General features: G+C 47.4%; 1 protein-coding gene across 1 annotated transcript in view; it reads left to right on the top strand.

Annotated features, from left to right (window-relative positions):
- LOC115099917 (deleted in malignant brain tumors 1 protein-like) overlaps positions 1-24,324 on the top strand; it is a 555,639-nt gene that overhangs the window by 508,737 nt on the left and 22,578 nt on the right. Inside the window, exons 13-14 of the mRNA XM_029617926.1 lie at positions 4,113-4,427; positions 4,834-5,138. Of these exons, the coding sequence (XP_029473786.1) occupies positions 4,113-4,427; positions 4,834-5,099 (581 nt within the window). The 3' untranslated portion in view covers positions 5,100-5,138. The remainder of the gene's footprint in view (positions 1-4,112; positions 4,428-4,833; positions 5,139-24,324) is intronic.

The following is a 24,324-nucleotide window of genomic DNA, read 5'->3' as shown; positions in this document are numbered from 1 at the left end:
GGATTGACTGCTGAGGTGCTGCAGTGTCTGGACGTTTTGCAGCAGCAGGTGGAAAGACAGATTAAGGCCTTTAACAGATGACCGCACATACATGCTCGCCTCTGTCTGTGATCCCCGTGTGAAAGGTAAACTCGCCCTACAGACCAATTGTCTATCATTTGTGAAGGAGCTGCTGTTAGCAAAGGTCCGTGAACAGGAGCGCCATAGGCGGAGACAGATTAAACTTGAAGTCAGAGAGTTGTGCTGCTAGCCCAAGCAGGAGCAGCACTGTGTCAGCAACAGATAGTACCTCCTCCTCCACGTCAGAACGCCCAAGGCATGTTGGCCATAAAGATTCATCAGTTGTACAACGGGCGAGAGAGAAAGCAGCTGGATTGAGTGACTCTGAGCCCGCCCAAGCACAGGAGGAGACAGCAGCACAGCTGTCAGTGACACAGTATCTCTCAGAACCGATAGAGAAAATGCAGACAGATCTGCTGGCATATTGGGCACACAAGTCCACTGTCTGGCCACACCTAGCCAAAGTGGCTCAGCGATATCTGTCATGTCTACCAACCAGTGTGCCCAGTGAACGTGTCTTTTCAATGACAGGGGATATCATGAGCCCTCACCGCTCAAGGCTTGCACCAGAGTTGATGGAAGTGCTAGTGTTTTTGAAAGTAAACCTGCCTTTGCTTGGGTTTCCAAATTTTCCCTGTGAATGGCAAGATGAATAAAAGCAATTCAAAGCCTTGCAGCAGCTCCAATTGTCTCCTATGCTCCAGATAATATAAGCACTGCAGCACATGTACCTAACATGAATCGCTGTGCTGACCGTCAACTGTCCAGGCATTGTGTTCCTTACAAGTGTTTGACCTCGACTGCTTTGCCTGTCAGTCCAGGCCTTGTGTTCGTACAAATGTTTGACCTCGACTGCTGTGCCTGTTCATCCAGGCCTTGTGTTCCTAGGTGGGATTGACCTCTGTCCTCGACTGCTTTGCCTGTTCACCCAGGAATTTGTTGCCAGAGAATGTGGTTCGTGCAGTTAGTATAGCTGTGTTTAAAAAAGGATTGGATAAGTTCTTGGAGGAGAAGTCCATTACCTGCTATTAAGTTCACTTAGAGAATAGCCACTGCCATTAGCAATGGTTACATGGAATAGACTTAGTTTTTGGGTACTTGCCAGGTTCTTATGGCCTGGATTGGCCACTGTTGGAAACAGGATGCTGGGCTTGATGGACCCTTGGTCTGACCCAGTATGGCATTTTCTTATGTTCTTATGTTCTTAGGTGGGATTGACCTCTGTCCTCGACTGCTTTGCCTGTCAGTCCAGGCCTTGTGTTCGTACAAGTGTTTGACCTCGATTGCTGTGTCTGTTCATCCAGGCCTTGTGTTCCTACAAGTGTTTGACCTCGATTGCTGTGCCTGTTCATCCAGGCCTTGTGTCCTACAAGGGTTTCACTTAGATTGTATGCCCTCTGGGGATAGGGAAATACCTACAGTACCTGAGTGTAATCAACTATGAAGTGCTGGAAACATTTGAAAATAAGAATATAAATAAATTAAGAAAAATAATTACTATCCCTGTCCATCCAGGCCTTATGTCCCTAGGTGGGATTGACCTCTGTCCTCGACTGCTTTGCCTGTTCATCCAGGCCTTGTGTCCCTAGGTGGGATTGACCTCTGTCCTTGACTGCTTTGCCTGTCACTCCGGGCCTTGTGTCCTACAAGTGTTTGACCTCGATTGCTCTGCCTGTTCATCCAGGCCTTATGTCCCTACCAGGACTCAACCTCTAATGCTGTGCCTGTCTGTCCAGCTTGGAGCTAGGATATAGTTTCATGACCTTCATAATACGGGCCATTTTCCCAGCTGTTTCTTTGTTGCTACATTAATGTTTCTAGTACTTTAGAAAACTGGTGGTAGTTGTACTCTAGTTCATCCTCTGTGTTCCCATTGTTTACAGAGGCACTGTACGGTACAAAGTAAACATAGGTTGATATTGCAGATTTGGACTTGAGTAGCAGTATTCTTATTTCTGAGAGCTCTTCAAGTTCCTTTGTCATCAGCTGAAGTGCGTAAGTACAGTCGGAATTCACTAGACGCCAACGGTATACACTAGACGCCAACAGTATTCACTAGACGCCAACAGAAACACCCCACTCTAGGGGTGAACCTGTTCTAGGGAGTCCTTTCCTGCACAAAGGAAAGGGAACTGTCTCCTGGGCCAGCCTGCCTTGCCCCTATCAAACCACAGGACCAGACTACCTCCACTTTGCCAGCCTGTCTTGCCCCTATTAGCTTTCTACCAACTCTGCTTTGCTGCCATACACCAGATGACTCACTTAACTCCTTGTGGTGTTCTTGCCACTCTCATGGTTCCTCAGTGTGTTGGTGCTAGTCTATCTGCTTGCTATGTTCCCCCTTCATTGTGCTGTTGGATGTCAATGCCACTTGTCTTGCCGCTTTGCCTGTCGTGCTGCCTTCGATGGTTCATGCATCTGCTATTGGTGCTCTCTTTTGAAGCTGTGGTGTGGTTTGACATTCTCACTGCTGCTTTGTGCCTCTGTTAAAGCACTCTTGCCACTTCTGGTACACCTTTGCACCTTTCCGGTGTCTTAGGCTATTCATGCCACTTTGGTGCCACTTTGCCACAGTCTAAGTACCTTGGAGCTCTTTTGTTGTTGTGATGATTGCTCCCCAGAAGTTTCATGAAAATTGATAATAAAACCCCAATTCTGCAGCCAACAATAGGCTGGAAATCCTTCCCCCATTGACTTTAATGGGAACCGAAACGTATTGAACATATCGACGTATGGAATTCTCCATACGTCCGAATGCAACGGAAATGACCCCCACGAATACGTATCACGAATGCAATGAAATTTTTTTGGCTGCACATCCCTTTGTCATTGCAGTGTTATTACTGCTGTTTGTGGTGCTACTCTTGTTGGCATTGGTGGTAGGGATTCTATTGCTAATAATCATATTGTAAGTGGTACTGATATTGTAGCTTCTGTTGATGACCATATTGATGACCACACCCATAACAGCAGCTATTGCTGCTGTTATGGGTGTGGCCCTACTGCTGCTGATGTTCATGGTGGTAGAGGTGCTGCTGCTGCTGCACTTTGCTTTTACCGGTCATGGAGCTGAGAATGGTGCTGCTGCAAACGTTAATGGTGTGGTGATGGTGCTATTGTGGATATTAGTGATAATATGACCTCTACTGTTAATGATATCATTGTGTGTGTGGTGCTATTGTTCTTGCTGATGTCTATTCTGCCTGTGATGTTGGTGGTGCTGCTGCTGATGTTGATGGGCGTGATCCTACTAACCTTGTTGTGAAAGTTGTTAGTACTGGTGGTGGGACCTCTGGCTTTACTGGTGCTACTGGTTTTGGTCATGTTTCAGCTATCACTACAGCTGCTGGTGGTGATTCTGGGTGGCACCTGCTGGTATTCATCACCTTGCTGCTGCTTTTCCTGTTATCAGTGATGCTAGAACTGCTGCTAGTAGTTCTATGATGCCAGATTCTCATGATCCTGGTACTGTAAATGCATGCAATGCTACTGCTGCTATTGTTGGTGTCTTTTCTACTGCTGCTATTACTGGTAGTGATACTGCTCATTAGTGAGAGGTGGTATTGCTGGTCTTGTTCATGCTGGGGGGTGGTGCTGCTCATCATAAGAATGATATTGGAAGTCATGCTGCTTTGGGAGATGTTTATTGGCTCTCCTTTCAGTCCTGGTACAAAGCAGGCTATGGCTACTAAGAGGTTAACTGTCAAACACCCCGCATGGGGTTGACGTCTGTGGGTACAGAATCATGCGCATAAGTCCGTTTTGAAAATTTGCAGGCATCCTTAGTATGTGTATAGAGCTAACGCATACATTTTTAAATGCACTTAAACCCTTTCCCTGCCCAACTCTTTCCCTAGATCGCCTCTTGCGAATGTGCGTATTTGAGTTGTGCACATATTTTTACATGAACTGGACTCTGTTTGATTTTCAAAAGATAATTTACATGCATAAACCAGGTTTTGTGTGTGTAAATTTTTAAAAATCAACCTCTGAATGTTCAAATATTTGTTTAACCTGAATGCTAATCAATTTCCTATTAAACTCTCTTTCAGGTGAGCTGCAGATCAGGTTGGTAAATGGCTCTAATCACTGCTCTGGGAGAGTAGAAGTGCTTCAGGATGGACAGTGGGGGACTGTATGTGATGATATGTGGGGTACAGAGGATGCCAAGGTGGTGTGCAAGCAGCTGAACTGTGGCCTCTCTGTATCAGCACCAGGAAATGCTAATTTTGGTGAAGGCTCAGGTCCCATATGGCTTGATGACATTAAGTGTGCGGGAAACGAGTCTCACCTTGGTCAGTGTGAAGCAGAGCCTTGGGGAAAGCATAATTGTCATCATAGTGAAGATGCTGGAGTCATCTGTTCAGGTAATTCTGTAATTTTTAATGTGAAATGTTATTTGGAAGCTACAGGGTATGATTGGTGATTGGTGGTTCCAAATTTTTTAAGGGAATTTAATGCCCATGAAAATCTTTGGATTGACAGCACTGGAAACTCAGAAGATTGACTCATCTCTATTGTCTGCATTAAATATTTGCTGAGACTGTATATACCCTAACCTATATGTATTTTACAATAAAAACATGTTTACCAATTCTGCATGAGAACTAATAGCAATAATATTATGCTCTTGCAGGTTTAATGATGTTATAATACCATTGATGTTATATACCATTGAAAGGCAATGATATACTTTCACTGAACAATCCTAAATACGATATAAAAGTAAAATATTCTCAGATTTTTATTATTTGTTTTCTTCTTTTCATGGAGATGTGGCACTGATTGATGGCTTTAATGAGTGTGCCGGACGAGTGCAAGTGGCCCATGAGAATCAGTGGACGACAGTGTGTGACCATGGCTGGGATTTACAGGATGCCCAAGTTGTGTGTAAAGAGCTAGGCTGTGGATTTGCCATATCTGCATCAGGCGCAGCTCGGTTTGGAGAGGGAACTGATCCCATTTGGCTATCTGATGTTGACTGTAAAGGAACAGAGTCTAAATCACTGACTGCCTGGCCAGCAGAGGGAATAAACTAAACTGCAGCCATGCAGAAGATGCAAGTGCAGTGTGCGCAGGTAATTTTCTTACTCTTACCTTGCAAGTTAAGATTGTTGGCACTACAAGTAGCTATGACCGAGTTAAATGAAAGACCTCTTGTGGAAAGGAATAAAGTGTAATAGTAAAAAGGAGAGAAGAGATAGAGAGGGAGAAAGAGCATCCAGACACATGATATGCTGTGGTGCTACCACCTTGAAAGACAATAAGAGCTTGTATGAAACTCAGAAAGAGAGGTTTTTTTACTGGAAGGGTGAGTGTTTTATTCAAAGAGGAGAGTTTTTAATAGTGTTTCTAAGAGTCCAGTTTAGCTATTCTCATCATAGAAAACATAGAAGCTCTTTAGAAATGGATCATTTCTACCAGTCTGCCCATTAGTACCTGTCTTCTATGTTGTACAGGTTCTTACCTTGTTCTGTGGTCTTTCCATCCCACACCACTAAGGTTCATTTGAGGCCAATATTATTCAGCCATAGGGCATCTGGCTAAGTTAACCATATAAATTATCTAGCTAATTTATACATGATATTGAGAAGCGTGGACATACCACTGAACATACCCGGCAATCAGGAAGTTAGCTGGATACATTTATTTAGGCCTGTTTCAGGCAGGCCTAAAGATAGTCAGCTATCTTAGTCAGATAACGCTGAATATCAGCATTTATGCAACTAAATTAGCTGGATATGTGGCAATACCCTGGAACAACTCTGGGTTATCTGGCTAAGTTTTAGCCAGCTAATTATTTAGATGGATAACTCAGAGACATTCTGTATGTGGAAAATTTGAAATTCTGGCTTTTGTTTGGCTAAGTGCCAAACTTAGCTGGACACATGTGTTGATATTGCCCCCTTTGTGTCTAATCCATACACATTATGCTTCAATTTGCCGTTTTGGCTCTTTTAACCTAAGTTGGAAGTTTGTCTAACTTTCAGGAGTTGTGGTGGCTTTTCTCCAGAGGAGGATAAGAATGGAGTCTAGAGGAGGCCAGGGGTCTTGATAAGTAGCACTTTGGAAAATAAGCTCACCATGCACAATGCCCAGGGCAGGGCCTTCACCCAGCACTGCAGCTGTTCCCCCGAGTTGAGCTTGCACGTACAGGCCATGGCAGGGACTTAATGGTCTATAGAATACCTGAGGGTGCAGGGCAAGTTGAGGCTTTGGGCCTAGTCATAGATCAGAAGTCAGGGGCCAATCTGACAGCATTTTCACAGGCAAGGCCTCAGAACAAGCGTTGTGTCAAGCAAGGTCTCCTTATATAAGTTTCCAAGCAAAGGCCATACCCCAGCCTGGTCCAGTCAGAAGCTTCTAGAGGCATGGACTGCCCCTGCCAAAAGATTAGGTAATTACTTCCAAGGTGTCTTGAGATCACCAGTCTTGAGGCTAATCCTTAGGACCTGTGCTCCAATGGCCACTAGTTCAAGACCTACTATTTCTTACACCATCAATCTTGGGATTTCTTTTCTGGAAGAGTCTTATCGGTAGTTTAGCTCAGGCAACCACATTGGGTCTAAACCTCCAGTTTTACCCTATGAGTCCTAGAAATGCTGTCATCCATTTCTTTGTATAAATTTGAGGCACTTTAGTAATAACTTCCACCTTCCCAATCTGGAATGAACTCAGCCCTCTCCTTGTTAACTCAGATGGCAGACTTCCTGTGTTCACAGCATACAGTTCTTCGATGTCACATTTCGGGAAGGAAAGCCCCAGTTACTTCTGTTGGTTTGGTAGTGCCTAGTTCATGCGGGCACAGACTAGACCCCGACAGGTCGCAGACTACGGTCAGGGTGGCCAGAGTCCAAAGCAGAGACAAAAGGCAGTCTAAGATCAGGACTGGCAAAGTTTAGGCAGAGACGAGGAAAGAAGAGGTCAGGGCAGGCTGCAATTGATTATCAAAGGGCCAGGCTGGATCAGTAGCAAGAAGGTCCAAAGGTGAAAGAAGGCAGGGTAAGCAGGGACCAAGATAGGTGAAGAGCAGGAACAAAGCATGGCAGGTACGTAAATGGCAGGGATTGGAATGGAGGCAAGAAGAGGCAAGCAGGCAGATGAGCAGGAATAGGAGACAGGGTCAGAAGAGACGACAGTGTCTTGACAGAGGAATCCCCAAAGTACCTGTTGCTGAGGCATTGGTCTGTAGCACTGAGGTTCCTTATATGCCTGGGAGGTGCTGATGTCATCAGTGGGTGCCACAGGCTGCTGGATCTCGGGAGCATATGGCTTGCCTTAAATCATTTCTATAGAATGGAGCACAGTGCCAGGGACCATGTTGGATAAAGAGACGATAAGCAGAATCGCTGCCAGGGCAATGAGTTACATTCAGATTGATTGTCACTACTGTCCCATTCAGGATCCTGAAAATATTTTGGAGGTAGGTTAAATTTTTCTTTCAGTGTTTACTTTATACTTAGTTTATACCACCATATCATCCAGTCACGAACCCTGTATGCTAGGGCTTCCCAAACACATTTCAAAATAACCACAATGAATATCCCCACCTTCCCAAGGAGTCACCTTTCCAGCTCTGGGGAGTCTCGGGGTAACTCTGCCAGGGTGGGATATCATTCAGTCTCTCAGGACAGTGTGGGCTGGGGGGCAGAAACATCTTCAGAGCCAAACCAGGCTGGAAACACTCAAGGTCAAAGAATTCAAATATCCACACTTCATTTGTGCTGCAAAAAACAAAACATTTATTATGCAACTCAAAAACAATAATAGAAAAAATATCAAGTTAGCATCATTATCCATATCCATGGTCACGTCATTTCCATCTTAGTCGGACCACAAGAAATCACAGTCTAATACTTTTCTACTACTCAGCGGTTACACTTTTACTCTTCTTCATTATTCCACAGAATCTCTGCAGCTCCAGTTCACTTCCCCACTTTACAAGGTTTCTCCTCAGGGGCAATTATTCTTATTTCTCCCACCCCAAAGTCTATCTCCAAAATCTGTCCTCTCTGAGACCCTTGGGGGATCCCTGGCATATCATTTCTCGCCACACAATTCAGAAGCAGATCAAAATTAAGTCCTCACACACCAGGAACAGCTCCAAGATGGTGCACCTACTTCCCTTAGGCATATGTCTGAATTGAGCTCTGCGGTGAAATAGCCAGACAGCACCTCTTCCTCAGGTCCAGCTGCCCCCATCCCCACCACAGTACCTGTGACCAAATCCCAAACTCCAAATGTCTTCCCCTTTCACTCTGGTGTTGCGCTGGAGGATCCTTGGGCTGAGGTGGGGTTGACACAACCTGTGACAAGGGCCCATGGGTCCCCACCATCAGCAGGTGGAGTGGGCTGAAGCTAGAGGCCACTGGAGCTTCATCTTTACCAGTCCACATTCCCCTCGGGTTGAGCCTTTGGATGCCGGGGTTGGCAGGACTTAGACGGGCCTCGAGATAGGACGATGGAGATAGCTGGTTCAGCCCAGACACAACAGCCAGCAGGTGGCATAAGTCTATCCCAGATGGGTTGTGGAACTGGAACCCAAGCACCAAGGAATAGGGAACGGCTGAAGGTGCTTGAGCAAAGAAAGGCCGAAGCCTTGAAAGTCCACATCCAGATGGAGGTTGGCGGCCAATGGAAGCTGTGGTGAGCAACGTAGAACTCTGGACAAGAAAAGGCTATAGCAAGGTTATCCGTAGCAATGGTCAAGGCACGGAGAATGCAGGCGTGGTCAGGCGTAGCAGTGGTCAAGGCAGGCATGGTCAGATGAATCAGTGGTCAAGACACGTAGAAGGCAGGCGTGGTCAGGCAAAGCAGAGGTCAGGGCACGGAGAAGACAGGCATTGTCAGGCGAAGCAGAGCTCAGGGTACGGAGAAGGCAAGCGTGGTCAGGTGAATCAGAGATCAGGGTACGGAGAAGGCAAGCGTGGTCAGGCGTAGCAAAGGTCAGGCTTGGAGAAGACAGGCGAGGTCAGACGTAGCAGAGGTCAGGCTTGGAGAAGTCACAAGGCAGAGCCAGCCAAAGAAAAGTCCAAATCCGTGAAGTCAGTCTGAAGCAGGGAACAAGGAAGACGAGGAAACAGAAGCCAGGAACAATGAGGAATCAGGAACACAGGGCAGAGACTAATCTCTAGAAGCAATGAGCACTCGATCAACAGGGAACCTAGGAGACCTGTTGCAAAGGCAATGCTTAGGAGTGCTGCCTGAGCTTAAGTATGCTGAGGGTGATGATGTCAGCATCCGGGTCTGTGGCCAGGTTCCCGCCACAGGCCCTTTAAAAGACTTAGAGTTCACGCCCGCCTAGGAGGGGGCGTGGCGCTGTCAGCGGCATCTCTCTGCTGAACGAGCGGAGAGGCCTGCTTGGAGGAAGAATCCTGGCTGGAGGTCCCAGGCAGCATGGCAGGACCAGGGACACTCGCAGAGGCCCAAGGTTGGAGCCAGCGGCTGACTGCCACCAACAACGGAGAGTTGAGCGCTGAGGTCCAAAAACTGATGGGAGGTTTAGATGGTTCTCCATTCTTTGTCACCAAATACATTCCTTACCTCCAGGGCACCACTGGTAATGGTACCTTCAGCCTATGCACATACACTCCTAGGCTTGGCTCCTCCAGAATCTCATAACCTTTGGAGCCCTCTTCATTTTATGACTAGTCCTTTCACATGGGCAAACACTAGATTTTTTACCACTTTAACTATATACTGCCATTGGCTCAAAGTCACTCTGCTACTCATTATATTGATATATTCCTACTTGGGTTGTCCTTGCCCCACACTCTGGAATTTTCCCAGTGTTAACACATAGGCTAAATCTTTCACCCCTCTTTAACTATTCCTACCAACATATCACTTAAGGAAAGGCTATTCTGAGTCTCCTCCCCACTAGCTATTCCCTTTCTTGTTTTCTACCTGAACTTGTCCATGCAATATGTACTTAGTTACAGATAGATTCACTGCACTATCTAGTGATACCTGTGCCACACTGTGTTTCCATTGTATGCAAATTGATATCATGTATATTCATTGTGGATATCTTGAAATCCTCACTGGCTGTTGTCAGTGACAGATTTAGGATTTTGACACCCCTAGTCACTCTTGGTGTTGTCGCCTCCTGCCCTCCCAAGGTTGAACAAGAGGGAGCAGAAGGTCTAAGGCACAGTCCCCCAGTTTTCTGCAGAAGCTCAATGATATATTCTGGGGAAAAATTAGAAAATTCTGAACCAAATGGCAAACATTTCCATCTTTTATATTAAACTAAAAATGAAGTAATTTTGCAGCCTTGCTTATGTCTGCATAACTTATTTTCTTTTCATGGGTTGAATAAAAGGGATTTCAAGTAGTATAGAGAGATCTCTGGGATGGAGAATGGAGAGGATGAGAGGATCGGGGATTGGGGAGAGGAAGAGATGAGGATCAGAAATGGGGTGAGGAGAAAGTGAGAGGACTGAGGGCTGGGTGGGGAGGAGTATGAGAAGGAAAGTGGACTGGGGATGGGGAGAATGAGAGGTGATGAAGATCAAGAAATGGGAATGGGGCATGGGAAGGAGAGAGAGGGAGGTTCTGGGATTGAAGAAGGTAAGTGAGAGAAGTTCTGCGTTTGAGGAAGGGGAGGAGAGAATAAAAAGATTTGGGGAGTGGGTTCCAGGATTTGAAGAGAGGTAGGAAGAAAGAGGTTCTAGAATCTGGGGGATAGAATCCGTGGCACTGTGCAGTCAGAATGGCTAGAGAATAGACGGAGACTAGGCTCTGGTTGAATATTCAGGAACTTTTGTTAATTTACAACAGAAAACAACTCTGCAAATCATCACAGCTTATAAACAAAGAAGCAGTATAGCAACTTACACTCAAGGTCTGGGTCTTTCCTAAGGTACTGTGATGAGTGGCAGGGGAGTAAGCACTTTATGCTGTGGCATAGTTGATGTAGCCTCATAGGCAAATCTACCAGGTCTGCACCAACAGTTGGCAAATATGCCCAGAAGCAGGACAGACCGGAGCTTCACCCATACCATCTGCCTTACCTGCAGGTTGAACCCTTAGGTTCTGGTGGTCAGCAGGACTTAGGCGGGTCCCTAGGGTGGTAGAGATAGCAAGAGTTCAAAGACAGACTGGGGTCAGGACAACCAGCAAGGTGGAGGTACCGGGACAGGCCAATGTTGGGTTAGGCAGCAAGCAAGTATAGATAGGAGCAAGGCAAGAGGTCAGGTCCAGGTGGCAGGCAAACGTGGTTAGGTCCAAAGCAAGAAGTCAGTAACAGGAGATCAGGCCAAGAATGGATGAAGACACACAAGAGACACTGGATGAGACAGCTAGACAGGGCAAGGCTTGATGAAACAAACAGGATAGGATGAGGAAGGCTGGGCGAGCAGGCTGTGCATGGCAAGGCTGGAGAAGGTAGGCTGGGCAACAGGAATGCAGGAGCAATCAGGAACTCAAGAAAGTCTGTAACACAGGAGCAACACACACTGTTCAAGGCAGGAGACCCGGTTCTAAGGCAAGAAATCGCTGCACCGGGAGAGCTTATGTAGGCCAGGCATGTGATGTCATCAAAAGGCACTTTGGGGCTATTTCCACCACGAATGCTTTAAGTATAGCCACATGAAGGAGACCTCAGAGGAGCAACATGGCAGCATTTATGCACAGTGCCAGAGTGTGAGCTGCACAGAGCAGCTTTAGCAGTTGGAAGTGGCGTCCCAGCTGTGGAAGGCCTCAGGTAGTGTCGGAGTGAGTGAGGTGGCTCACAGGGCCATCCCATGAGCCATCAGTCCTAACAAATTTCTCTTATTTTACTGGGGCCTCCTGGGCCTGGCTATATATATTCCTTCCTAGAGCCTCTGACTGGACCAGGAATCCCTGTTCTCTGAAGCTTTAAATGGACTGGAGCAGATCTTTGGATCCAGTCCTTTAAGGTATTATGGGGTTTTCTTGTGTATGCCCCTTCACAAATCCAAGAAAAAACGAGAGAGAATTTGAACCGCAATGAGTGTGTGTGTGTGTGTGGGGGGGCCCCCCCCCCACACACACACATGATAAGGGCAAAGGGCCACCGGCGCCATTTCTCAACGCAGCCGTGGCCAGAGAGAGAGGGAGATCGCGTTGGGACCCCCCCCCCCCACTGGACCCCAGGTAATTTAAAACATTTGAGGGGGGTTCGGGAGGGTGGGGGATTTGTTTTAAAGGTTCGGGGTGGGTTTTAGGGTTTTTTTTGGTGTGCCGGTTTTCCCGCCCTCCCCGATTTACGATTTTTAATGATTTAAAAAAAAACAAAAAACACGACGATAAGATTTCCCTCCCCCCCCAGCCAAAATCGATCGTTAAGACGATCGATCACACGATTCACACCTCTAGTCCACAGTCTTTTACACACACACATTTGCCCTCATCCAATCCCTCTCTCATTATCCAGTCTCTCTCCTCATTCTCTAATGTTCTGCACTCAGCCACTCTTAACCTCACTAAAATAATCCTTCTTTGCCCTGTCTGCTCCAGGCTTACCACTCCTCCCCCTACCGTCCCTGCTTTATGCCTGGGAGGGGATGAGCTGGATCAGGAAGCAGAAAACTGATATCTGCTCTGTGTGCTTTCCTAGGCATAGGCCTAGTGTGCATATTGACAAATCCAGGCCAAGCTGTGTGTTCCCCCTGAGAGGTTTGGGAAGCCCTGTATTATGGAACTGCAACACATCCCCATCAGTTGCTGAGAGGTGGATAGTGCTCTATGTAGCTCAAAGTGAAAGACCATAAATTAGAAGAACCCTTCTGAAGTAGCAAAAGCTATTTTGCTGCTAGAGCAAAGATACCTGCCACTACCTCTTTGTTAACTCCAGTATGGATATAAATCTAGTAATTTCAGCCCCTCTATCAATTCATCCATAAAGGAGATGGGTTATGTTTATAATTTGGATACATCCTCGGGAAGTCAATGCAAAAGAAGAGGTTTTAGCACCAGTACCATGGGTAATCATCATTTGCTGGTAGAATCCTTGATGATTCTTAGTTGGACCATTTGTTTTATTTCTCAGGAGATCACTTTTCATCTGATCTCAAGTATCATGTACATTTTTTATTGGAGTATTACCTTGGGATCAGTGTATATTGTTATGCTGGAAACTTTGTTTTTAATGTTTCTGTTATTTTGTATGTGATACATTCAAGAAAGTGAAAATTCAAGCAGAAGAAAGGACTGGCAAAGAGGTAAAGCAAGATAACAAAACATTTTTCAGATACATCAGTAAAAGGAGAAAAGTCCAAAGTGGTATACTGAAATTGAAAGGTGAAAAGGATCAATGGGTGGAGACAGATGAAGAAATGGCAGAAATATTAAACGAATACTTCAGTTCGGTATTCACTAAAGAAGACCCCGGAGAAGGACCGACACTAGTTAACAAGAAACTGGAGGGAAACGGAATGGATGAAACTCCGTTTACGGAAGAGAATGTATGGGAAGAGCTAGAAAAACTGAAGGTGGGCAAAGCCATGGGGCCTGATGAGGTTCATCCCAGGATACTGAGGGAGCTCAGAGATGTGCTGGCAGCTCTGCTGTGTGACCTGTTCAGTAGCTCCCTGGAAACAGGAGTGGTGCCGAGTGATTGGAGAAGAGCGACAGTGGTCCCGCTTCACAAGAGTGGGAGCAGACAGGAGGCTGGAAACTACAGGCTGGTTAGCCTCACCTCGGTGGTGGGAAAGGTATTGGAGTCGTTGCTGAAGGAAAGAATTGTGAACTATCTACAAACAACAGAATTGATGGATCAGAGGCAGCATGGTTTTACCAAGGGAAGGTCCTGTCAGAGAAATCTGATCGACGTTTTTGATTGGGTGACTAAGGAATTGGATCGAGGAAGAGCACTCGATGTCATCTACTTGGATTTTAGCAAAGCTTTTGATACGGTCCCGCACAGGAGGCTGGTGAATAAAATGAGAAGCTTAGGAGTGAGTGCCAAGGTGGTGGCCTGGATTGCAAACTGGTTGATGGACAGAAGACAATGTGTGATGGTAAATGGAACTTACTCTGAAGAGAGAATGGTGTTAAGCGGAGTGCCGCAAGGATCTGTGTTGGACCGGTCCTGTTCAATATCTTTGTGAGTGACATTGTGGACAGAATAGAAGGTAAGGTTTGTCTTTTTGCGGATGACACTAAGATCTGCAACAGAGTGGACATGCCGGAAGGAGTGGAGAGAATGAGACGGGATTTAAGGAAGCTGGAAGAGTGGTCGAAGATATGGCAGTTGAGATTCAATGCCAAGAAGTGCAGAGTCATGCATATGGGGTGTGGAAATCCAAAAGAACTGTATTCGATGGGGGTGGGGAGGGGGGAAGGGCTGGTGTGCAGGAGCAGGAGAGAGACCTTGGGGTGATAGTGTCCAATGATCTGACGTCAACGAAACAATGTGACAAGGTGATAGCTAAAGCCAGAAGAATGCTGGGCTGCATAGAGAGAGGAATATCGAGTAAGAAAAGGGAAGTGATTATCCCCTTGTACAGGTCCTTGGTGAGGCCTCACCTGGAGTACTGTGCTCAGTTCTGGAGACTGTGTCTCCGAAGGGACAGAGGCAGGATGGAGGCGGTCCAGAGAAGGGCAACCAAAAAGGTGGAGGGTCTTTATCGAATGACTTATGAGGAGAGATTGAAGAATCTAAATATGTACACCCCTGGAGGAAAGGAGAAGCAGAGGTGATATGATACAGACTTTCAGATACTTGAAAGGTTTTAATGATCTAAAGACAATGACAAACCTTTTCCATTGGAAAAAATCAGCAGAACCAGGGGTCACGATTTGAAACTCCAGGGAGGAAGACTCAGAACCAATGTCAGGAAGTATTTCTTCACGGAGAGGGTGGTGGATGCCTGGAACGCCCTTCCGGAGAAAGAGTGAAGATCAAAATTGTGAAGGACTTCAAAGGGGCTTGGGATAAATACTGTGGATCCATAAAGTCTAGAGGATGTGAATGAAGAGAAGAGGCATGGGGGGTAGCTGGTGGGAATGACAGCTACTACCTGCAGATTAATACCCTTATTCAATATTAGGGATGTGAATCGTTTTACGACGATTAAAATTATCGTCCGATAATTTTAATATCGTCTTAAACCGTTATGGAACACAATACAATAGAGATTCTAACGATTTATCGTTATAAATCGTTAGAATCGTGAGCCGGCACACTAAAACCCGGTAAAACCCACCCCCGACCCTTTAAATTAAATCCCCCACCCTCCCGAACCCCCCCCCCAAATAACTTAAATTACCTAGTGGTCCAGCGGCGGTCCGGAACGGCAGCGGTCCGGAACGGGCTCCTGCTATTGAATCTTGTTGTCTTCAGCCGGCGCCATTTTCCAAAATGGCGCCGAAAAATGGCGGCGGCCATAGACCAACAGGATTCCACGGCAGGAGGTCCTTCCGGACCACCGCTGGACTTTTGGCAAGTCTTGTGGGGGTCAGGAGGCCCCCCCAAGCTGGCCAAAAGTTCCTGGAGGTCCAGCGGGGGTCAGGGAGCGATTTCCCGCCGCGAATCGTTTTCCGTACGGAAATGGCGCCGGCAGGAGATCGACTGCAGGAGGTCGTTCAGCGAGGCGCCGGAACCCTCGCTGAACGACCTCCTGCAGTCGATCTCCTGCCGGCGCCATTTTCCGTACGGAAAACGATTCGCGGCGGGAAATCGCTCCCTGACCCCCGCTGGACCTCCAGGAACTTTTGGCCAGCTTGGGGGGGGCCTCCTGACCCCCACAAGACTTGCCAAAGTCCAGCGGGGGTCCGGAAGGACCTCCTGCCGTGGAATCCTGTTGGTCTATGGCCGCCGCCATTTTTCGGCGCCATTTTGGAAAATGGCGCCGGCTGAAGACAACAAGATTCAATAGCAGGAGCCCGTTCCGGACCGCTGCCGTTCCGGACCGCCGCTGGACCACCAGGTAATGTAAGTCATTTGGGGGGGGTTCGGGAGGGTGGGGGATTTAATTTAAAGGGTCGGGGGTGGGTTTTAGTGGGTTTTAACGATTTTAGCGGGTTTTAACGATTTTAACGATTTATCACGATATTTTACCCCCCCAAACGGCAACAATACGATTCCCTCCCCCTCCCAGCCGAAATCGATCGTTAAGATGATCGAGGACACGATTCACATCTCTATTCAATATACATTCTCACTGTCAATGCGACTCCAGCATTGCTCTATGCTTCAACGGCAAGAGGAAATGTGGTAAAAAGGATTTGCATTCACAACAAACCGGGGAGTAGCTTGCTTGTTGCGGCGGTTACTACCCCAAACCAAATAAGTCTGATACTTCACTTTCAATGCATATCCAGCATAGCTCTCTGCTTCAACGGCAGGGGGGAAAGAGGAAAAGAGGATTTATATTCAGGCAACAACCAACAAGGACTGAATTACATAGTCTGGGTAAACAAATAATAGGGATATGAATCGTTTTTTGACAATTTAAAATATCGTCCGATATATTTTAAATCGTCAAAAATCATTAGAGGTGATATTTAATAGGAATTCCCCCAATTTATCGTCAAAAATCGTAAATCGGGGGAAGGGGGAGGGGAGGGGAGGGGGAGGGCGGGAAAACCGGCACACTAAAACATCCCTAAAACCCACCCCGATCCTTTAAAATAAATCCCCCACCCTCCCGAACCCCCCCAAAATGTCTTAAATTACCTGGGGTCTAGTGGGGGGGTCCCGTTATGATCTTCCACTCTCAGGCCACGAGTGCGTTGATAGAAAATGGCGCCGGCGCTACCTTTGCCCGACAGGGCAAAGGTAGCGCCGGTGCCATTTTGGTTCCTGTCCCCGACGTCACGAGCATAGAAGATCACTCCCGGACCCCCGCTGGACCCCCAAGGACTTTTGTCCAGCTTGGGGGGGCCTCCTGACCCCCACAAGACTTGCCAAAAGTCCAGCGGGGGTCCGGGAACGACCTCCTGCACTCGAATCGTGTTGCCGTACGGCCGGCGCCATTTTGCCGTACGGCAATATGGCGCCGGCCATATGGCCATATTGCCGTACGGCAAAATGGCGCCGGCCATACGGCAACACGATTCGAGTGTAGGAGGTCGTTCCTGGACCCCCGCTGGACTTTTCTCAAGTCTTGTGGGGGTCAGGAGGCCCCCCCAAGCTGGACAAAAGTCCCTGGGGGTCCAGCGGGGGTCCGGGAGCGATCTTCTACGCTCGTGACGTCGGGGACAGGAACCAAAATGGCGCCGGCGCTACCTTTGCCCTGTCATATGACAGGGCAAAGGTAGCGCCGGTGCCATTTTCTAACGCACTCGTGGCCCGAGAGTGGAAGATCACAACGGGACCCCCCCACTGGACCCCAGGTAATTTAAGACATTTTGGGGGGGTTCGGGAGGGTGGGGGATTTATTTTAAAGGGTCGGGGTGGGTTTTAGGGATGTTTTAGTGTGCCGGTTTTCCCGCCCTCCCCCGATTTACGATTTACACGATATTTTAAAAAACAAAACCGCGACGATCCGATTCCCTCCCCCCCCCAGCTGAAATCGATCGTTAAGACGATCGATCACACGATACACACCTCTAACAAATAATTATGGGTGTAGCTTGCTTGTTACGGCGGTTACTACCTTGAATCAATTAAGCCTGATACTTCACTTGGAATACATATCCAGCACAACTCACTGCTTCAACGGCAGGGGGGGAATACAGAAAAGAGGAATTATATTCAGGCAACAACCAACAAGGACTGAATGGCACAGGCTGGGTAAACAAATAAGCATGGGAGTAGGTTGCTTATTGCAGCAGTTACTACCCATAACCAGTTAAGCTAGATACTTCATTTAGATGCAGCTCCAGCACTGCTCTCTACATTGATGGCGGCGGTGGAAGTTAACTAGAACCAAAGAGTCAACATGGATTTACCCAAGGGAAGTCTTGCCTAACAAATCTGCTTCATTTTTTTGAAGGGGTTAATAAACATGTGAATAAAGGTGAAACGGTAGATGTAGTGTATTTGGATTTTCAGAAGGCGTTTGACAAAGTCCCTCATGAGAGGCTTCAAAGAAAACTAAAAAGTCATGGGATAGGAGGCGATGTCCTTTTGTGGATTACAAACTGGTTAAAAGACAGGAAACAGAGCGTAGGATTAAATGGCCAATTTTCTCAGTGGAAAAGGGTAAACAGTGGAGTGCCTCAGGGATCTGTACTTGGACAAGTGCTTTTCAATATATATATAAATGATCTGGAAAGGAATATGATGAGTGAGGTTATCAAATTTGTGGATGATACAAAATTATTCAGAGTAGTTAAATCACAAGCGGATTGTGATACATTACAGGAAGACCTTGCAAGACTGGAAGACTGGGCATCCAAATGGCAGATAAAATTTAATGTGGACAAGTGCAAGGTGTTGCATATAGGGAAAAATAACCCTTGCTGTAGTTACACGATGTTTGGTTCCATATTAGGAGCTACCACCCAGGAAAAAGAACTAGGCATCATAGTGGATAATACTTTAAAATTGTTGGTTCAGTGTGCTGCAGCAGTCAAAAAAGCAAACAGAATGTTAGGAATTATTAGGAAGGGAATGGTTAATAAAACGGAAAATGTCATAATGCCTCTATATTGCTCCATGGTGAGACCGCACCTGGAATACTTTGTACAATTCTGGTCGTCGCATCTCAAAAAAGATATAGTTGCAATGGAAAAGGTACAGAGAAGGGCAACCAAAATGATAAAGGGGATGGAACAGTTCTCCTATGAGGAAAGGCTGAAGAGGTTAGGGCTGTTCAGCTTGGAGAAGAGACGGCTGAGGGGGGATATGATAGAGCTCTTTAAGATCATGAGAGGTCTTGAACGAGTAGATGTGAATCGGTTATTTACACTTTCGAATAATAGAAGGACTAGGGGGCATTCCATGAAGTTAGCAAGTAGCACATTTAAGACTAATCAGAGAAAATTCTTTTTCACTCAACGCACAATAAAGCTCTGGAATTTGTTGCCAGAGGATGTGGTTAGTGCAGTTAGTGTAGCTGAGTTCAAAAAAGGTTTGGATAAGTTCTTGGAGGAGAAGTCCATTAACGGCTATTAATCAAATTTACTTAGGGAATAGCCACTGCTATTAATTGCATCAGTGGCATGGGATCTTCTTAGTGTTTGGGTAATTGCCAGTTTTTCTGGCCTGGTTTGGCCTTATGTTCTTATGTTACTAATAAGGGCCAAGAGTAACAGATAAGTATGAGGGAAAAAAAAGTGTGAAAGCTTGCTGGGCAGACTGGATGGGCCGTTTGTTCTTCTTCTGCTGTCATTTCTATGTTTCCATGTATGTTTCTATGTTTCTACATTGGTCAATTGAGAGTGGAGAATGCGGAATATAAATGTCATAAATAAATAAACAGACTTTCTTCCTGGTGCTCTGAAAATATTTCTTGATTCCTCCAGATGAGGCTATCCAAGTCTCCTTTCTGGCTTGTGGCTAGCATTTCTGCAGTCTGAGAATTTGCATGTTTTCAACTGAGGGGAACCTCAGGTTCAAAGCCAACAACAGAGGACATCTGTTGGACTTTGGTGCAGGTCCATGCCATTCATTTCTTAAATAGGTTTACATGAAAAACCTGTCTCTTTGTTCAGTTGTCCAGTCTCAATTACTTTAATAAGGCCCTTACCACTGAGTAAGTACCTTGCTGTCTAAAGATGGTAAAAAGATTAGCACCTGATTCCCTACTGTTGAAACATCCACATAGTGGCCTGTCTGTTGTAATGCTTGACATGGGCAGACTGTGTGTTTCCTAACATGTTTTACCGCTTTACGTGCCTTTTGAAGACAGTCTTGCATTTTAGCACATGTTATAACATATTCTCCTCTGAGTCTGGTATTTTATTTATGGAGCAATATTTAGGCTTCCTGGGACCTCCTCCCATAGAAGAGCTAAAAAGGATAGAGCTTTATGGAGCTCTAAGGGATTGCAAAGAAGATAGGGCAACAGTATGCGATAATCTTTCTCATCTGTGGAGATTACTCTCCAGAGCATTAACCTTAACAGTTTATTGAAAGGCTGCTTCAGTCTATTGGTCTGGGGATGATATACCATGGTTTGGAATGTTTTCACTTTCATTAGGTGTCAGGGCAAAAGAGTGATGGATTGGGAGGATGATGTTTTGCAGTTGAGCCACAAGCCAGCTCAAATGAACTGCAGCAGAGCAACCCAGAGGGGGGCTTCTATTATCTGAAGGCCAGACCTCTGGCCAAATTCCTAAAGAGCCAAATTTTTCCTCAGGGATTTAAAAAGAGATTGCTGAGAACAATACATTGTTCTGGCAATTTGAGGGCTGTAAACCATACAATGAGACGAAAGCAGTGCAAATTCAATTAAATTGAGGTGGAAGGGAAGCAAAACTAAACAGAAAACAACCACCACGAAGCAGAGAAACTACGCGGTGAGTCTGAAACCGCGCCCCCAGGGTAGCCGGCCTATCAGCACGTGGCTAGAGCCCTTTAAACTTTCGTGCTTCCCAGTGGCCTTCCCTTTTCGGCGCCCACCTGCCTTCAGCCACCACCTTACCTCTGTCGGGGCTCGCGCGATCGGCGAGGCCCATTCGGGGCAAGAGCCCGCTCACCCCGCGTGAGCCGAGCAGAGACGAAAGCAGCGCAAATTCAATTAAATTGAGGCGGAAGGGAAGCAAAACTAAACAGAAAACAACCACCACGAAGCAGAGAAACTACGCGGTGAGTCTGAAACCGCGCCCCCAGGGTAGCCGGCCTATCAGCACGCGGCTAGAGCCCTTTAAACTTTCGCGCTTCCCAGTGGCCTTCCCTTTTCGGCGCCCACCCGCCTTCAGCCACCACCTTACCTCTGTCGGGGCTCGCGCGATCGGCGTGGCCCATTCGGGGCAAGAGCCTGCTCACCCCGCGTGAGCCGAGCAGAGACGAAAGCAGCGCAACTTCAATTAAATTGAGGCGGAAGGGAAGCAAAACTAAACAGAAAACAACCACCACGAAGCAGAGAAACTACGCGGTGAGTCTGAAACCGCGTCCCCAGGGTAGCCGGCCTATCAGCACGCGGCTAGAGCCCTTTAAACTTTCGCGCTTCCCAGTGGCCTTCCCTTTTCGGCGCCCACCCGCCTTCAGCCACCACCTTACCTCTGTCGGGGCTCGCGCGATCGGCGTGGCCCATTCGGGGCAAGAGCCCGCTCACCCCGCGTGAGCCGAGCAGAGACGAAAGCAGCGCAAATTCAATTAAATTGAGGCGGAAGGGAAGCAAAACTAAACAGAAAACAACCACCACGAAGCAGAGAAACTACGCGGTGAGTCTGAAACCGCGCCCCCAGGGTAGCCGGCCTATCAGCACGCGGCTAGAGCCCTTTAAACTTTTGCGCTTCCCAGTGGCCTTCCCTTTTCGGCGCCCACCCGCCTTCAGCCACCACCTTACCTCTGTCGGGGCTCGCGCGATCGGCGTGGCCCATTCGGGGCAAGAGCCTGCTCACCCCGCGTGAGCCGAGCAGAGACGAAAGCAGCGCAACTTCAATTAAATTGAGGCGGAAGGGAAGCAAAACTAAACAGAAAACAACCACCACGAAGCAGAGAAACTACGCGGTGAGTCTGAAACCGCGTCCCCAGGGTAGCCGGCCTATCAGCACGCGGCTAGAGCCCTTTAAACTTTCGCGCTTCCCAGTGGCCTTCCCTTTTCGGCGCCCACCCGCCTTCAGCCACCACCTTACCTCTGTCGGGGCTCGCGCGATCGGCGTGGCCCATTCGGTGCAAGAGCCCGCTCACCCCGCGTGAGCCGAGCAGAGACGAAAGCAGCGCAAATTCAATTAAATTGAGGCGAAAGGGAAGCAAAACTAAACAGAAAACAACCACCACGAAGCAGAGAAACTACGCGGCGAGTCTGAAACCGCGCCCCCAGGGTAGCCGGCCTATCAGCACGCGGCTAGAGCCCTTTAAACTTTCGCGCTTCCCAGTGGCCTTCCCTTTTCGGCGCCCACCCGCCTTCAGCCACCACCTTACCTCTGTCGGGGCTCGCGCGATCGGCGTGGCCCATTCGGGGCAAGAGCCCGCTCACCCCGCGTGAGCCGAGCAGAGACGAAAGCAGTGCAAATTCAATTAAATTGAGGCGGAAGGGAAGCAAAACTAAACAGAAAACAACCACCACGAAGCAGAGAAACTACGCGGTGAGTCTGAAACCGCGCCCCCAGGGTAGCCGGCCTATCAGCACGCGGCTAGAGCCCTTTAAACTTTCGCGCTTCCCAGTGGCCTTCCCTTTTCGGCGCCCACCCGCCTTCAGCCACCACCTTACCTCTGTCGGGGCTCGTGCGATCGGCGTGGCCCATTCGGGGCAAGAGCCCGCTCACCCCGCGTGAGCCGAGCAGAGACGAAAGCAGCGCAAATTCAATTAAATTGAGGCGGAAGGGAAGCAAAACTAAACAGAAAACAACCACCACGAAGCAGGGAAACTACGCGGCGAGTCTGAAACCGCGCCCCCAGAGCACCCGGCCAATCAGAGGGCAGAGGGAAGCCCTTTATATTTTAGACCTCACGGACGGCGTCGCGCACCCGAAGGGGCGCGACCTAAGGGGCTTGCCCCTTAGTGAGCCCCTTTGTGACCCCAGGACCCAGGACATTCAGACATTCAGCCTACCTCGATAATCCACACATCTCCTCTTCCCCAAGCCTAACCGAAGACCCCTAGCGAAAACAACAACCATCATCTCAACATTCACCCCAACATTCAGGTTCTCACTCAGCCAACCACCTCAGCATTCAGCCAACCACCTCAGCACTCAGCCAACCACCTCAGCACTCAGCCAACCGCCTCAGCATTCAACCTACAGCCTCAGCATTCAGCCAACAGCCTCAGCATTCAACCTACAGCCTCAGCACTCAGCCAACCACCTCAGCATTCAGCCAACAGCCTCTGCACTCAGCCAACCACCTCAGCATTCAGCCAACAGCCTCAGCATTCAACCTACAGCCTCAGCACTCAGCCAACCACCTCAGCATTCAGCCAACAGCCTCAGCATTCAGCCAACCACCTCAGCATTCAGCCAACAACCTCAGCATTCAGCCAACAGCCTCAGCACTCATCCAGCAAAAGATTAACACAACCAAACATAATAGTCAGACCTCCTCAAAGATCACTTCCACAATCCATTACCGACACAACTTCACAGGACACCTAGTACTGACAATCCCATCTAAAACCATCTCCCTAGTACAACCATGTTACTAGGGCACCCAATACATATTATACATCACAACTCCGGTTTCAAGATGAAGTCCACGCCTAGATCCCAACCTATAACTCGTAGAAATCTAACCCCTGTAATGACCTCACCAGTTACACAACTACTTGGACTGGCTCTATTCACCTTATCACTCTTCAATGCCCAGTCAATCACTAAAAAAACCCACATCCTTAATGACCATTTGCTAGATACCGGACCTGACATCTGTGCCATCACAGAGACCTGGTTAAAACCCTCAGATACAGTCTTAATAAATCAGTTGCCTACACAAACATATGATGTCTTCTCCTCACCCAGAAAGAAAAAAAAAGGAGGAGGTCTAATAGCGGCAAAAAAACGTTTTAACCTCACGCAACAACATATCTATACTATACCCAAACTTGAGGTAGGCTTATTCAAGTCTAAGTCGCTTCAAATCCTCCTCACCTACGCTCCTCCCGGACTTTTAGATCAAGATGCCTCTCCTATGGTAGAAGTTATAGCCAAATACTTAAAACTAGATTCTCCTGCCATAATCATTGGAGATTTTAACCTCCACTTTGATGCCAAACCTCGATCGACCAACTGTGATGCATTCTTATCAGCCCTCTCGGACATGGGCTTCAAACAGCATATTAATCAACCAACACACAAAGCAGGTCACACTCTTGACCTTATCTTTACAAATTCTATTCTCACTCCACTCTCTCCTCCCTTATGCCTCCCAGTCCCATGGTCTGATCATTTCATGATCAATTCCACCTTCAGGTCATTGACAGGATTGACCACACCTCATCATCCTACCACCCTATACTACAGGAAAACATGTCCTTCAGAAGATCTTGGCAAATCCCTGATCAGAAAACTTCCTAACTTGGATCTTTCCAATCCTAATTCAGCTATCACCTCATGGCACAACATTACTGAAATGATAGCCAACGATTTATGCCCACTGTCAAAAAAGAATATAAATCCTTCTCAAAAAAATAAGCAGCCGTGGTTCTCAAATGAACTCCGCACTCAGAAGCAAAATCTAAGACGAAAAGAAAAAGAATGGAGGAAGAATCCTAATCCCCTCTCTCTTTCCATATACAAAACTAC

This window comes from Rhinatrema bivittatum, chromosome 10 (genome assembly GCF_901001135.1).
Source record: "Rhinatrema bivittatum chromosome 10, aRhiBiv1.1, whole genome shotgun sequence".
In the NCBI taxonomy this organism is placed as follows: Eukaryota; Metazoa; Chordata; class Amphibia; order Gymnophiona; family Rhinatrematidae; genus Rhinatrema; species Rhinatrema bivittatum.
This window is presented reverse-complemented; position numbering and strand designations above follow the sequence as displayed.